The 14,320-nt window shown below is 48.9% G+C and overlaps 2 protein-coding genes across 7 annotated transcripts; one reads left to right on the forward strand and one right to left on the reverse strand.

The window, feature by feature from the left end:
• Nucleotides 1-204: 204 nt before the first annotated feature.
• Nucleotides 205-10,158, reverse strand: LPAR5 (lysophosphatidic acid receptor 5). 6 transcript variants are annotated; one of them, XM_068699360.1, is made up of 3 exons: nucleotides 9,635-10,158; nucleotides 8,814-9,036; nucleotides 205-1,825 (listed from the first exon to the last, which is right to left on the reverse strand). In XM_068699360.1, the coding sequence occupies exon 3, from the start codon at nucleotides 1,505-1,507 to the stop codon at nucleotides 395-397; it is 1,113 nt and encodes a 370-aa protein (XP_068555461.1). In that variant the 5' UTR covers nucleotides 1,508-1,825; nucleotides 8,814-9,036; nucleotides 9,635-10,158; the 3' UTR covers nucleotides 205-394. The 6 variants fall into 6 exon arrangements, 5 of the variants coding, with proteins under 5 accessions (XP_068555461.1, XP_068555453.1, XP_068555445.1 ...); XM_068699352.1 differs by having other exon boundaries at nucleotides 8,814-9,077; XM_068699344.1 differs by having other exon boundaries at nucleotides 8,814-9,134.
• Nucleotides 10,159-10,733: 575 nt separating this feature from the next.
• Nucleotides 10,734-14,159, forward strand: LOC137864838 (protein Wnt-4-like). Its single transcript, XM_068699397.1, has 5 exons — nucleotides 10,734-11,607; nucleotides 11,940-12,178; nucleotides 12,900-13,031; nucleotides 13,194-13,336; nucleotides 13,692-14,159. The coding sequence occupies exons 1-5, from the start codon at nucleotides 11,543-11,545 to the stop codon at nucleotides 14,157-14,159; spliced, it is 1,047 nt and encodes a 348-aa protein (XP_068555498.1). The 5' UTR covers nucleotides 10,734-11,542.
• Nucleotides 14,160-14,320: the final 161 nt, after the last annotated feature.

Below are 14,320 nucleotides of genomic sequence, written 5' to 3' on the forward strand. Positions count from 1 at the left end.
TTTACTATTAAATTCACCCTGTCAGCAATGAGTACTGTATCTGTGTTCTGATTATTCTCAAAATTGCTTATTGTTACAGTGCATCAAGGAGGTGCTCAGGCAGGATCAGCTTATCACAGGAACCAGACCTAGACACAGCAGACTTTTTTCAAGTACTCGTTCCCCACTATGCTTCCTGTACCAACAGAGTCAGGTGGGACCATGTCACCAATGTATCTGTTTATTCAAAAACATCCTTTCATCCTTCAGCTTTGAACCATCACATTCACCCACATACAGCCTGCTGTGCTCCCTCAAGCAGCTTGCTAAGTTACCTTGGGCTGTTTTCCACTGTCTTGCTTTAATTATTGAATGGGCCACTCTGCAACTCAGTAATGCTATGACCTTCCTGTGGTTATATTTCTGAGTCCTCAATAGGGTCATTCAAAAATACTGCAGTAGGAAGAGTTGGCAAAGGTTCATTGGGACAGTTAACATTTTTAGATGGGAACTGTTTTGTTTTTGTGGCAGCATGGTTTTGGGTTGACTTTTGCTTCACAACCTGACTCTTAAGCATCCCTGCATCTGAGTCCCAGGTTTGTCCCTGTCTCAATTTCTTAAAGGTGTTACGGAAACCTTCAGTGCTAAAGTAGTAGATCAGAGGGTCCAGAGTGCAGTTCATACTGGCCAACAGCATCGTCCTAATTAACACGTCGCGCACAGAGGACTGTGTTTCTGGTCGTACTTTAATCACCTTGGCCTTTAGCAACCCGTACACTGCCAAGGTAGTGTTGTAGGGCACAAAGCAGATGATGAAGATGACCAGGTTGACCACGAGGAGACGGACTGTCTTCTGCTGTCGCAGGGTCCTTGTCTGGCTGGCCTGGCAGAGCTCTCGAAAGATCTGAATTGAGCAGTACATCACAGAGGTCAGAGGCAGGAGAAAACCCAGGATTTCAGCCAGGACAACTAGGGGGAAGAGGTTGTTCTGCCACATGTCGTCACTAAAGCTTTCAAAACACAGATATGTGGTCTGGTTCTCTGACACACAGTGGTTTTGCTTGTGGTATATGGCTGTGGGGATGGAGCCCATGAGAATCACTACCCAGACAACGAGGCACAGGAGCCTGGCCACCTTGGGGCGCCGCAGATGCCTCCAGCGAAGTGGATGGACAATGGCAACATAGCGATCCAGGTTGATGCACATGAGGAAGATGCAGCTACCATACATGTTGATCTGGAAGACAGAGCCAGAGACCTGGCACAGAATCTCACCAAAGGGCCACTCATGGTTGGTATAGTAGTAGAGTCGCAGTGGCAGAGGGAGCGTGAAGGTGAGGTCGCTCACAGCCAGGTTGAACATGTAGATCATCACTACAGACTTCAGGCGCAGGCAGCGAACAAGTATCCACAGAGCCACCACATTCAGTACCAAACCTGTAATGAATATCACGACATAGCCAGGCAGCAGGAGGTAGTGCTGGTATTTGTAATCCTTGCACATCTGAGATGAGTTGTAGGCTAACATGCCCAGGGATGAGGGGAGGATCTCAATGAGATGGCTGAGACAGCTGGTGAGTTAAGAAGGTCCAAAGAAAAGCACCAAGCAAAGTCATTCCCCTTGAGGAAGCTCTGGGTAGGGCATTCCCCTCATCTGCAACTGGGAGGTAGATGGGCACATCTCTCTCTCTCGACTGGCACTGCTTTGGACTGTTGGTCAATGGTCATCAGGCAGGGATGGTAATGTAGTCAGCTTCTACCTCTAGATCATTTATTCTTTCCAGTGGTTACGGGGATGTTGATGTGATGAAAGGTCATTTCCAGTTATTCAGTGTCAGCACAATTCCTGGGCAGAGCAGAAAACCAAGAAATAAGAGTTCAAGTTAGAAGGGGAAATCTCTTGAAAGGTCAAAATCCCACCACGGTGGCTTCTATTGCAAGACTTTGTAAAAAAATTGAAAGACGAAGAAAAATGTACGGTAGAAAAATGAGTGGTTAAACAGCAGAAGCCAGAACACAGAGAAGGTAACTGTTGTACAGGATATGCACTTCCCAGAAAATACACATTGTTTTGATTGCTGCTGTGAGCACATGCATGCAAGAAAGGAACAGCATAAGAGCACACAGAGAAAGTAGTTAAGGCAGCTCAGGGAGGGGGGGAAGGAGGAGAGAAATAGAGAAATAGAGAAATAGAGAAATAGAGAAAGAAAGAAAGAAAGAAAGAAAGAAATAGAGAAAGAAAGAAAGAAATAGAGAAAGAAATAGAGAAAGAAATAGAGAAAGAAATAGAGAAAGAAAGAAAGAAAGAAAGAAAGAAAGAAAGAAAGAAAGAAAGAAAGAAAGAAAGAAAGAAAGAAAGAAAGAAAGAAAGAAAGAAAGAAAGAAAGAAAGAAAGAAAGAAAGAAAGAAAGAAAGAAAGAAAGAGGGAAAGGTTGGTTGGTTGGTTGGTTGATTGGTAGGAAGGAAGGAAGGAAGGAAGGAAGGAAGGAAGGAAGGAAGGAAGGAAGGAAGGAAGGAAGAAAGGAAGGAAGGAAGGAAGGAAGGAAGGAAGGAAGGAGAGAAGAGAGCAAGCATTTAGAAGCAAAACTGCTGGCTGTAAGGAAATTAGAAGAGAATAAAAACTACATGGTAGTTTTGTATCAGAGAAACAGGACTTTGTACACCATTGCCAATAAAAAGAATGACGCTATAATTAGACTTGACTCCACCCTAGCTCCCTTTTGTAGGTGAAACAACCCATAGAAGTCTGAGTCCCAGCTAAGGGCTGGACCACCATGGATAAACTTCAATGGATTGATGTGTAGGGCCAAGGAAATCTTCTAGAAACCTGACTCATTTTTCTAGAGATTTGAGTGCAAATGAGACCAGGGCATCCATCTCAGTTCCTTCCTCAGCATTTATAAGACAGAATAACAGGGATGATGAATAACAGGGTAGAAATGACTGGGCCTCAATTTCTCTATGAAATTTCAGCTAAGCACGAGGAAAAAGAGGATTTATGTTACAGTAGCTGAATTTCCTTGAGCATCTTACATTCACACACTTTCTGCTCTAGCTCCTTTTTGGGGTGCTCTCTTGCATGGTATAAGTGGTGCCTATTGCAATTGCATATCCTTACATGCTTACAACACCACGAAGTATGAAGAAGTCCATGTCCCACAGCCATGAAGAATGCCCAGGTAAAGAAGGAACACAGTAAAGAAGGAACCCATGGGATTAATGCAGACAAACATGTCTATGACTCCTACGTAGTTTGAGGCTGGTAACCACTCTAGATTCTAGTGGTAGCACTGCCCTGACATACATTGATCAACTAGACTAAGTCCAGTGGAAGGCCACCAAAAAGATCTGGGGGCTGGAACACTTGCCCAGTGAAGAGATGCTAAGGGAACTGGGCTAATTCAACCAAGAGAAGAGAAGGCTCCAGGTGACATAATAGCAGACTCCCTATACCAGCAGGAGAAAAGAGAAAAATTTTGCCTAAGTTGGATATTACTGTAAGAGAAAGCTCCTCAGCAACTTGACAGGCATGTCAGACCTTGTGGTTGGCATTGCAGGGTGATGCACAGGTCTAGAGGGAGTATCTATTAAAAACAGAGGAAGTGCATGCTGGTTTCATAGGTGGGAACTGAGTCAACAGTCTCATTGTGGTAACTATATTAGACAATGAAAGTGGAACTCAGCTATGAGAGAATGGGGATAAAGAGCAGAGTAATCAACTTTCCCATCCGTTTGTGTCATTGGGAAGGTCCACCACCAAGCCAGTTTTCTTACAGAAACTTCTGCTGGTTTGTCAGGATACATTTGAATGGCTTTCCTCCTTCTTTAAAAATGAATGACAACTTTGTGTGAAGATTTGCTTAAGTTTAAAATATAGAATAATCCAGCAAAACAAACTGGGGGTGTTCAAGGAAAGGTTGGACCTGGTGCTTAAGGGCATGGTTTAGTGGGTGACATTGGTGGTAGGGTGATGGTTGGACCAGATGATCTTGAAGGTTTTTTCCAACCTTAATGATTCTCTGATTCTAAGAACGTTGTTGGTTTCAAGTGAAATGATTAGATGCCTCAAAAACAGAAACTACAGGGAGATATGCCAGCTTTTGCTACAGCCAAAACCCTGCAATGACTCCAGATTGAACAGATTGGAGAGTACCTTCATCTTGACTGAGACAAATTGAGTGAGACTCAGGCTCTGTGAGAAAACATGACCTTCTCCAACGTGTGCCCAGACCATCCGGCTGTCAGATGAAGGTGACTTGTCTAGATAGACAGCCTATTTTTGTCAGTTGGTATTTAATAAACACCTCTAGAGAATACAGTCTGTAAGTATGGTCCATACTGTGTGAGAGCAGTGGTTTATCTACAACTAATACTCTAGCTCAGATCATGGCTGATGAAGGAATATTGTAAGAACAGTACAATTATGCAGTGATACTCCTTCAAGTTCTCTTTCTGTTTCCAACAAACTGTGGCCCAGGGATTTCCTGAGCCAGAGGTGACATATTTATATTTAATAGTCCTCAGGGATCTTTTATTATTTTTTCCAATTGCTTTTTGAATCCATATAAAATTTACCATCGACAACATCCAGTGACAGCAGTGCCAAGGTTTTCCACAGATTAATTACATCACATGTGAAGAACCGTCTCCTTATACCCACTTTAAATCACCACCAGCTAGATTCAGTTCCTAGTTTTAGTACTGAAAGAGACAGTGGAATAAAACATTCCTATTTACTTTCACCTTACCACTGATGATTTTACAAGCTTCTACCATACTTCCCCTCAGCGACTTTTTTTTTTTTGAAGCTAAAGGGTCTTAGCTTCTCAGTTGCTCCTCCGTTCTGAGGATCCGTTCTGTAACTTTGAATGTCCTTGTTGCCCATTCTCAGAACTTTTCCTCCTCTTCTACAGCCGTTGTAAGCCTTGTGGTGAGAGGCTCAAACTGTACAGACGGAGTGTTGAAGATATCTATGCACTGAGCTGAGTAGGCATAGAACTCATTCACAAGGAGTAATGGTAGGTTCAGATTGTTTTTTTCTCATCACTTAGCTAGATGAAATTTCAGCTGTTATTTTAAGGCCAGTCACTCACTCTTTTTCTAATCTCTGCGGTTCTTCTCAGCCACTCTCATCTTTTCTAACTTGAATAATTTTATGTCTCCAACAGATTTGTTTTTTCATTATTCATTCTTCATGAATAAATCAAACAGCCCAAGCCCCAGCATGGGTGTCTTATAACTCCATTGCAAAAACTGACCATCTACCCCCATTCTCTGTCCTGTCTTGTACCAACTTTTTATCCAAATAGGAATCTTTTCTCTAAATTTCTTTAAGCACCATTCACGAGAGCCATTTTGAAACCCTTTTGGAAACCCACACAGGCCACTGTTCATGTGCTTGTCGACTCCTTCACAGTATTCCAGTAGGATGGTGAGGCACAGCATCTCTTTACAAAAGCCATGTTGACTCTTCCCAAGTAATTAGATGTGACTGCATGCCAATTGATTTTTTTCCCCTTCTTCTACTGCTTCTACTAATTGTGTTCAGCACAGATATCAGGCTCCCTGGTGTAAAATCTCCCAAAAGCCTTTCCTCAAATTGTGCCTGTTAGTGAGCACCACAGATAGTCACTTCTTTCATACTTAAGTTGTTTTAGGACCACTGGGATAAGAGCCAGAGATTTAATAAGTGCTTATTTAATCTTGCTGCTTTATAACCCTTCATAACAGCATTTTCATCAGAGGCAGTCCTTTGATGAATTTCCCCTTAAAGATTGTTTCTGCTGTGGAAATCTTCCAGACTTTCCTGACATGAACACCGGGGCAATAAATCTGTTTAATTTTCTACTCACCTTCACCTTTTCCTTTTTCTGAGTGGTCTTTCCTTATGTATTAGCCCTTAAGCCTCTGAGACACCAGATAGCAGAGTTCTGAACTGATAGCAAAGACTGGGAGTGAAAAATAAACTTTTTCTTTTTCTTTCAGGTGAATTGGTTTCTTTTTTGTGGGTGGATGGAAACACAGAAGCAAGAATCCTTGAGCTGAGTTTTACTAGAGGCTAATGATGGTGTTATTAAAAATAAGGTGATAGTCTCAAATCTGATGTAATAGATACTGTAATCGAGATGTCAAAGACCCAACTTAAGATGTGTTTGTACATGGTCTTTGGAAAGAGGAAGCTGTGGGGGCAGAGCACTTCTCTGCAGAGCTCTGAAGGTACAGCTTTGACTGCTCATCACTGATGAGGAAATCTCCTGATAAAGCAGGCTGGTAGCAGGGGGGCTGAAACTGGTTCAGTTATCCACGTCAGTTAATGTTCAAAGCCACTGGCAGCATTCATTGTGGCTATTTCCAAAAGAACCTCAAGCTCTACAAAAAAGCTGCTGAGAGGTCTCAAGTCATCAGCTGTGCCTACACAGGGAATGGTACCACAACTTGAACTAGCACTAGAAGAAGAGCAACCAAATAGATATTTTGACTCCAATGTTCTTCTACAGAAATAATATTCCTTGTGATGAGATGCTGTCTTTAAATCCTGAAGGAGCTTCCTATTTGGCAACTGACTTTAAGTGGCCCATGAGGAGGAGTAAGCATCTTTTCACCTTTTAGTGTAGATCAGTACGAACCTTGAAGGACCTTTTCCCCAGTGGAGACAGAAAAGAGTAATTCAAATTGCAGATGCCATCAAAACAGATACCTCTTCCTGCCATGGCTTCAGGCAGAAATTGAATTTGTTGGTGGTGTTCTTGCTCCGGGAAGGGGACAGGAGGAACAACATGGACACATGCATGTACACACACACTAAGCAAACTCTGCAAGGGAGAAGGAGATGAAGAAACTAAAACTAAGGGAAGGCAGTGTCAAGGAAGGAAGAGGTGCTGGTAGAGGTGTGAAACGGAGGCAATGTTGACTGCTGATAATGTGTGAGGGGAGAGAAGAACACCATGCCGGTAAACAACCTGAAAACCAGTTAAAGAGAACACGTCATGCTCCCCTCCCACATACACCCTGTTGTGACCACCCTGCATGGACTACAGCCAGCCACATTGCCTCCTCCAAATGCTTAGGAAGCTGCCCAAGGACCATGGCTGGTATGGGGTGCTCCTGATGGCCTCATGGCACCAGCACGGGACAAGCCACAGGTCAGACCCAAGGTGAGCACTTCTCATCAGAGGCAGAAAAACAGCTGCTAGGCAAGCAGATCCCACAGGACATGCCAAACCTGTAGGACTTTACATTTTGGAGGGTGGGAAACCATAGCTGTACTTCCTTACGGGGGTTGAAACAGGAAGGCCTTGGGATGAGATGAGATGATGAGTTGAGCTGAGCTGAGCTGAGCTGAGCTGAGCTGAGCTGAGCTGATGAGATGAGTTGAGATCTCTCTGCCTAGTCTTAGGCATCTTCTCACAATACCTTACCTGAGCCACTGCTGCCTAGCACCACAAAAATTATGAATGACCACAGCATAGTGGGACGCAGGTTTTGCATAGAATGGTCATCTAGTCTAATCCCCCTGACATGGGCTGGGACACCTTCCACTACACCAGGTTGCTCAAAGCCTCATCCAACCTGGTCTTGAACACTTCCAGGGATGGGGCTTCCACAAGCTCTTTGAACAACCTGTCCCAGTGTATTGCCACCCTCATCATGAAAAGTTACATCTTTATATCCAATCTAAATTCACCCTCTTTTACTTTAAAACTGTTGCTCCTTGTCCTATCACTACAAGCCCTGGTAAAAAGTCTTTCTCTGTCTTTCTTATAACCCCCCTTTATGTTTTGAAAGGCTGCAATAAAGCCTCCCTTGAGCCTTGTCTTCTCCAGGCTGAACAACCCTGACTGTCTCAGCCTCTCTTCATAGGAGAGGTGCTCCAGCCCCCTGATCACCTTTTGTGGCCCTCCTCTGGACTCGGTCTAACAGATCCATCTATTTCTTATGTTGCGGGCCCCAGAGCAGGACACAGTCCTCCATACTTATGAGAGCAGAGTAGAGTTATGCATGGGGCAGGGAAATGAGGTGAAAAAAAAAAAAAAAAAAGAGAGCTAGAAAAGTCTTGCCAAGCATGCCACAGAGTAAGTGTTTCTTGGAATGACTTATTTAATCTCTAGTGCACTCCGGGGATGCCTGTAGATGCAGGAAGAAAGCACAGCATCAGGTAGCAAATGTGAAGAGCAGTGCCAAAGAGAACACAAACTGCACAAGCTGGCTTAGCAGATCTGACACCAAGAGGAAATAACAAGGAGTGTGCCAGACCTCAATATAAAAAACAACAACAAAACAGCCAGTTTTGTTTTAGAAATTGAAGGTACTTTTTTTTTTTTTTTTTTTTTTTTTGTAAATGTGGATAATTTTTACTCAATGTAGGTGATATTTAAACCCCACTTTTCACCTTTATTTCTAAACATGAAATTAGATTATTGTGGTAATTAGAACCATGAAAGCTAAAGCTCAGGACTCAGGATGTCTTGTTTTTTATGAGGTGCATGGCACTAGGGCTCAAACCTCAGTATATAACTCCCAAGGACTGATCACACTGGTACTGCCTGCTCCCTAGAGGTTTCACCCACCCTCACCTTGTAAGGACCCCATGGAGGAGGACTTCCACTGCGGGCACCATGCCAAGCAAGCTCTGCAAGCTGCTGACACTCTTACTATCAGGAGACCCTAAAGAAAGCCCATGTTTGAATGCACACTGAGATTTGCCACGCAATTCTCGACTCAGTGGGTGACCGAAGAAGCATTAGGGGTTTCCCTGTGCCCTATGATCAGTTGTGGTAGCACCTGCTCAACATTCCCACACCATCCTGCCTGTGAGCTGCTTCTGTCTCACTTACCTCTCTGCTGGTGAAGAGCTGAGGGTGCATGAGAGCTCGCTGTCTGCTCACTGCAGAGATTTCAGTTCATTCACCAGGGCTGCCAGTGGCTTGAAATACCAGAGAACCAAGCAGGCTCTCTGTCTACTTGCTTATCCAAATCACGTCCGTCCCCACTGCCGTGGCTGGTTCTATATCTGTCAAGCTGCAGTTCATGATCCCTCCTTCCTCACTTCCTGATGCACTGGCCACAGAGCATGAACTTTGCTATTTAAGGCTGATAAGCTAAAAGACATTCTATGAGAGCGATTGCAGTTGTGAAAGACGCAATCCTCAGGTGCACTAGAAACAGAGGAGGCATGCCCTCAGTCACTGTGCCAAATATTTCTTCATCTTTGCCCCCACGATAACGCAGCCACCCCCACAGCTGAATTTTCCACGGGGGAAATTAACTCCCCCCCCCCTTCCCCACAACATTGCCAGACAGAAGTTAGAAGTGAAATATGGGAAGTGAGAGTTAGTGTGTGCACACAAAGGCTTTAATCACCAGACAGCACAGCGGCTGGGCATCCTGATGGCCCCATGGGGGGCACTTTGGGGCAGATGCCCTGCCCAGGGGTGCAGCTTCACACGGCTGGCAAGCATCAGGGACCCCAAATAACCGAGCTCTTGAAGGGCTGTCAGTGCCTGCAGTAGGCAAAGGCACGTTTGCCACGAGTGTCATCCCTGTTGGTAGAGGCATGGTGCCACGAGACCCAGCATTGCCAGGCAGGGCTGGGAGAGCCCATCTGGCACTCTGCTGCTTCCTGAGGTCCTGTCTCTGCTTGGTGGTCCCAGCATACCTGGAAGAAGGTGGGGACCATGGGAACGCTCCTATCCTGACCGTCGTCCTTCCCCAGGAGAGCTGCTGCCTTCTGCCCCAGATGAAGCTCACGGGCTCCCAGCACCTCCGCCTGCTGGCTGTCACGGCCGATGTTTGACTTTCTCACTCCCTGTGCCCCTTGTTCTGCCCCATTCAGGGAGTGACACGATGAGGGATATATCTTACTGCTGCTCGTAAATCCTCGGAGGGTACAATAGCACCCGAACTGCTGATTTCACTCTGCTTTGCTTCACTGTCTCTCTCTTTTAACCAGTCCCCCTTTCTCACTTCCTAGTTGCTGGGATCTTTGTTCTCACAGCTCTTTGTGTTTTTTTTTTTTTTCTTTTTTACCTCTTTTTTTTTTTTTCTCCCCAATTCCTGCCAAGTCTCTTGCACCACGAAAGACTTGCAAATCTATTGAGGAGCGGGGGCTTCACCCTTTGCAAAAAGAATCCCTAAAACCTTCTGCGGGGCCTCTCCCCTCCCCTGAGCCTCTCGCTGCCTTCCCCCCACCTCCCCGCCGCAGCCTGGCAGCCCTGCCTGCACCTCGTGTGTCAGAAGAGCTGCCCTGCGTGTCCGTGCCACCCCACTGCATCCCTCACACCTCGCCCCCCAGGTTCACTCACCTCGCTGGGTCTCAGAAGCCCACAAACGCCACCCTCCCAGGTGGGCTCGTGCCCAAGCCCCTCAGCTGCTGCCCCTCGGAGGTTCAGCTTGCAGGGCCGAGCAGCGCAGCCCCCAGCGCTCCTCGCTGCTGCCTGAGCCTCCAGCAGGTAAGACCAGATTGCTGGGGTGTGTGTCGGAGGCTACACCCTGGTGCTGCTGCAGATCCCAACATGCCCACCGCCGCCGAGCACCGGCTCCAGAAAGCAGGAGCAAGGACCAAAGCGGAGCTGAGAGCTGGGAAGATGAGCAGAGGAACAGAAAGCCTGCCGCAGCAGAGAAACTGCTGGGGTTTGGGAGGATGCCTGATAAACCCCAACGCTTTTCAGACCTCGTTGTGCAGGCAGATGCAGACAAGCACAGCAAAGGTGTTAACCTGCATGCAGAGGAGATGGAAGAACAAGGCCAGAGCCACAGCGTTTTGCTCTTTGAATGGTTCAGAGAAGGAAAGCAGAAACCTCAGGGCTGGGTGAGGATTATCGCCTTGCAGAGACAGCAGACAGTACTTCCCCGGCTGAAAGGGGTCCTGACACGGGGGATAGGGGGTATACAAGGGAGACCCGCCAGGGAAAGAGTTAAGAGGGCTGGGAAGCTGCCGGGCTCCGTCTGTTTGCTGTAGCTATGTGGGCTGCAGGGTAGGGAAGAAGAATGTCCAGGCTGGAGGAGGAAGATCTGGGAGCCTCACCAAGGACAGTGGCTGGGGAAAAGGCAAGCAGCAGGTCCTTCCCTCTCTGCCCCCATGGACTGCCACGGCGGGGAAAGCCTCTGGTTCCCCAGGGCTTGATGACAATGCGGTGACGAGCTCACGTGTCTAGCAACAGCTGCCTGCACCCGTAGAGTTTCTAGACCCTCTGGGTTGAACATCTGCGAGGCTTTTCTTGCATGGAAAGATCTGTGTGCTGCCAACGGGATCTCGGGCTGCTTCCTGCTGATGAAGTGAGTTGCCTATGAAGGAAGACGACCAGATCACCCGCTTACAGGACGTCAAAGACCAGGGCTCAGGCACTGATGGCATCCCCAGCCCCGTGAGCTACCTGTGATGGGTGCCCACCTCGGAGCCCTGTTTCAAAGCTCTTCCATAGCACTGGCAGAGCTGTAGGGGATAGCACTGCATGAACGTGCTCCATCCAGCTGGTTCTGTGGGCCACCAGGTCTCTCAGGTCGCTGGCAGGGATTTGGGTGGCTGCTGCTTTGTGGCTGAAGGTGGAGTTTGGCCAGGGACAGGATGGAGATGGTGTGGCTATGCACGGTGCTGATCCTGACGCAGCACGTCCTTGCCGTGACCTGGCTGTAAGTATGCTTTGCACTTACACTATATAAGTTGAAAAGTCACATGGGGAGGTGTTGTTTGTGAAGAAAACGTGCGGATCTGCGAGAAAGGGGTGGGAGAAGGAACCTTGGCAACCCAAGTGAAGCATTTGAGAAGGAGCATCTTGGTGAGCATGAAGGGAGAGGGGCAGTGACATGGAAGAGATGCAAGCAGGGGAGCAAAAATGTCCAATTTGCCACAGAGAAGAGGGTGCACATCCCCTTCCCTGCCCATTTTTCCTCTAAAATAGAGCTATAGAGGAGTAATCCTCTGCAGGCATGACCTGTGACTGAGACTCTCTTCTGCCTTACAGGCACCTGGCCAAACAGACATCCCTGCGGGGGGCCCTCAGGGACCCTGGTGTCTGCGCAGGTCTGACGGGGCTGGTGGAGGAGCAGGTACGGGTTTGCCGTCGGCAGGTGGAAGCCATGGAGGCGGTGAAGCGAGGAGCGGAGCTGGCTGTGGAGGAGTGCCAGTACCAGTTTCACTCTCGCCGGTGGAACTGCTCCACCCTGCAGGGGCTGCAAGTCTTCGGCAAAGTCGCCATCCAAGGTCAGCAGGGGCAGGCTGAGCCAGAGGGGTTGGCGTGGGGTCCCTGCAGTATGCAGGGTGGCTTGGTGTGGCTTCCTTCACATGCTAACATAGCTGCTAACACAGCAATTTTGGAATGGCATGCATGTGCTACTGCAAATATTAATATTCTACCTAAATTTTGTCATTTGGCCAGGCCTGGCTTTTAGGTCCCATCTGGACCGTGCTGGGTATCAGCTCTGCAGGCTGGCAGATCTTGCCACTAACCCCTGCCACCATCCCCCAGGAATATCAGATCAAACTGAGCCTTTTGCTTTAAGATCACAGTCCTTTTTTGTTTCATGTCTGGCAAAAAGGCTCTGCCTGTGTCTCCAAAACCAGTCTGCACAGGTTTTGCACATGCTTCACATACAGGGAACAATAAACAGGGTTTCTGTGGCTTCCCACCCCCAGGCTCCCCTTTTAGCTGCCTCTGGGCAGCAGGGCTGCTGACTTCTCTGCATCAATGGGACACGAGGCCCAGGAGCTGGGGGTGCTGCAGGCTGGCTTCAGGCCTCAGGAACCACAGCACTGGGTGAACATCCTGATGGTGATTTCTCCTAAGCAGTCTTCAGCTGAATGTATTGATCCTGCCTGCACTTACAGCCTCCCTCCCCTGCTGCATCCCACCAATTCCTTCCCCCTCTCCACAAGGGAGAGCACCGAGCTCAGCAGAGCTCAGCCTTTTCTCACCCCGCTGCAGGCACACGGGAATCCGCCTTCATCCACGCCATCTCCTCCGCGGGTGTTGCCTTTGCCGTGACCCGTGCCTGCAGCCGTGGGGAGCTGGAGAAGTGTGGCTGCGACCGCAAAATCCGAGGAGTCAGCCCTGAAGGTAATGGAGGAGGCCAGGAGCAGAGTTGAGGTGGCAGAGGATAAAATCCATCGGGGAGGCCCTCACCAGGGGAAGTGAGACCTCATTTTGCTTCACAGCCCCCTTCTGGAGCTCCTCCCAGGGCCTCTCAGTTTTCATCTCACGGCTGCTTTCCCTCTGCAGGTTTCCAGTGGTCAGGCTGCTCTGATAACCTGTCATATGGGATTGCCTTTTCTCAAGCCTTTGTAGACAATCCCGAGAGGAGCCGCGGCATCTCTTCCAGCCGAGCTCTCATGAACCTGCACAATAACGAGGCGGGGAGGAAGGTAAGGGCAGGAACAAGAGCTGGGACTCAAGCCCAGCTTCTGGGGCTTTCTCCTTGGCTGGGCAGAGCTTGCTCCAGCCCCTTATCCAGAGTAGCAGTTTGGGGCAGCCCCAAGCTCACAGAGCAGGTCTGTGTCCTGCTGCCTTGCCTTGCCTTGCCTCCCCCTTTCTCCCCTTCCCTTCCCATCCCTCTGGTTGATGCTGCCCTCCAGCTGAACACCCCTTCCCGAAGCCCCCCAGCCAGGCCCCATATGGGAAGGCTGGGAGGGAATGGAGGCTGCCTGGGGCTCACAGGCACGGGGCAGGTGCCCCACATCGTGTCCCAGATCTGTCTGGCAGACACCTTCTGCTCCCCAGGCGCTCCTGGCCCACATGAAGGTGGAGTGCAAGTGCCACGGCGTGTCAGGCTCCTGCGAGGTGCGTACCTGCTGGAGGGTCATGCCCCCCTTCCGCAAGGTGGGCAACGTCCTGAAGGAGAAGTTCGAGGGGGCGACTGAGGTTCACCCACAGCGGGTGGGTTCCCGCAAGCTGCTGGTGCCCAAGAGCTCTCGCTTCAAGCCCTACACAGCTCACGACCTGGTCTACCTCTTGGCCAGCCCAGACTTCTGTGACCGGGACCCCCGGCGCGGGGTCTTCGGTACCTCTGGTCGCCAGTGCAACCGGACATCCCCGGCCATGGATGGCTGCGAGCTCCTGTGCTGCAGCAGGGGCTTCCACACCACGCAGGCCGAGGTGGTGGAGCGCTGCAGCTGCAAGTTTCGCTGGTGCTGCTCCGTCAAGTGCAAGCAGTGCCGGCACCGGGTGGAGGTGCACAGCTGCCGCTGAGGGGACACGGGGGGTGGCCGGGGACCGAGCAGAAGATAGCCCAGGGAGAGGGCCACGGGGTGGGGGGAGGCAGGGTGGGTGTGGGGGAAACCTGTCTGGGTCTCTCTCTCCAGTCTCATCAGTTTTGCAGTTTAAACTTGTTTTCCAGACAGAGGGTGGGA

This window comes from Anas acuta, chromosome 1, assembly GCF_963932015.1.
Source record: "Anas acuta chromosome 1, bAnaAcu1.1, whole genome shotgun sequence".
Lineage (NCBI taxonomy): Eukaryota > Metazoa > Chordata > Aves > Anseriformes > Anatidae > Anas > Anas acuta.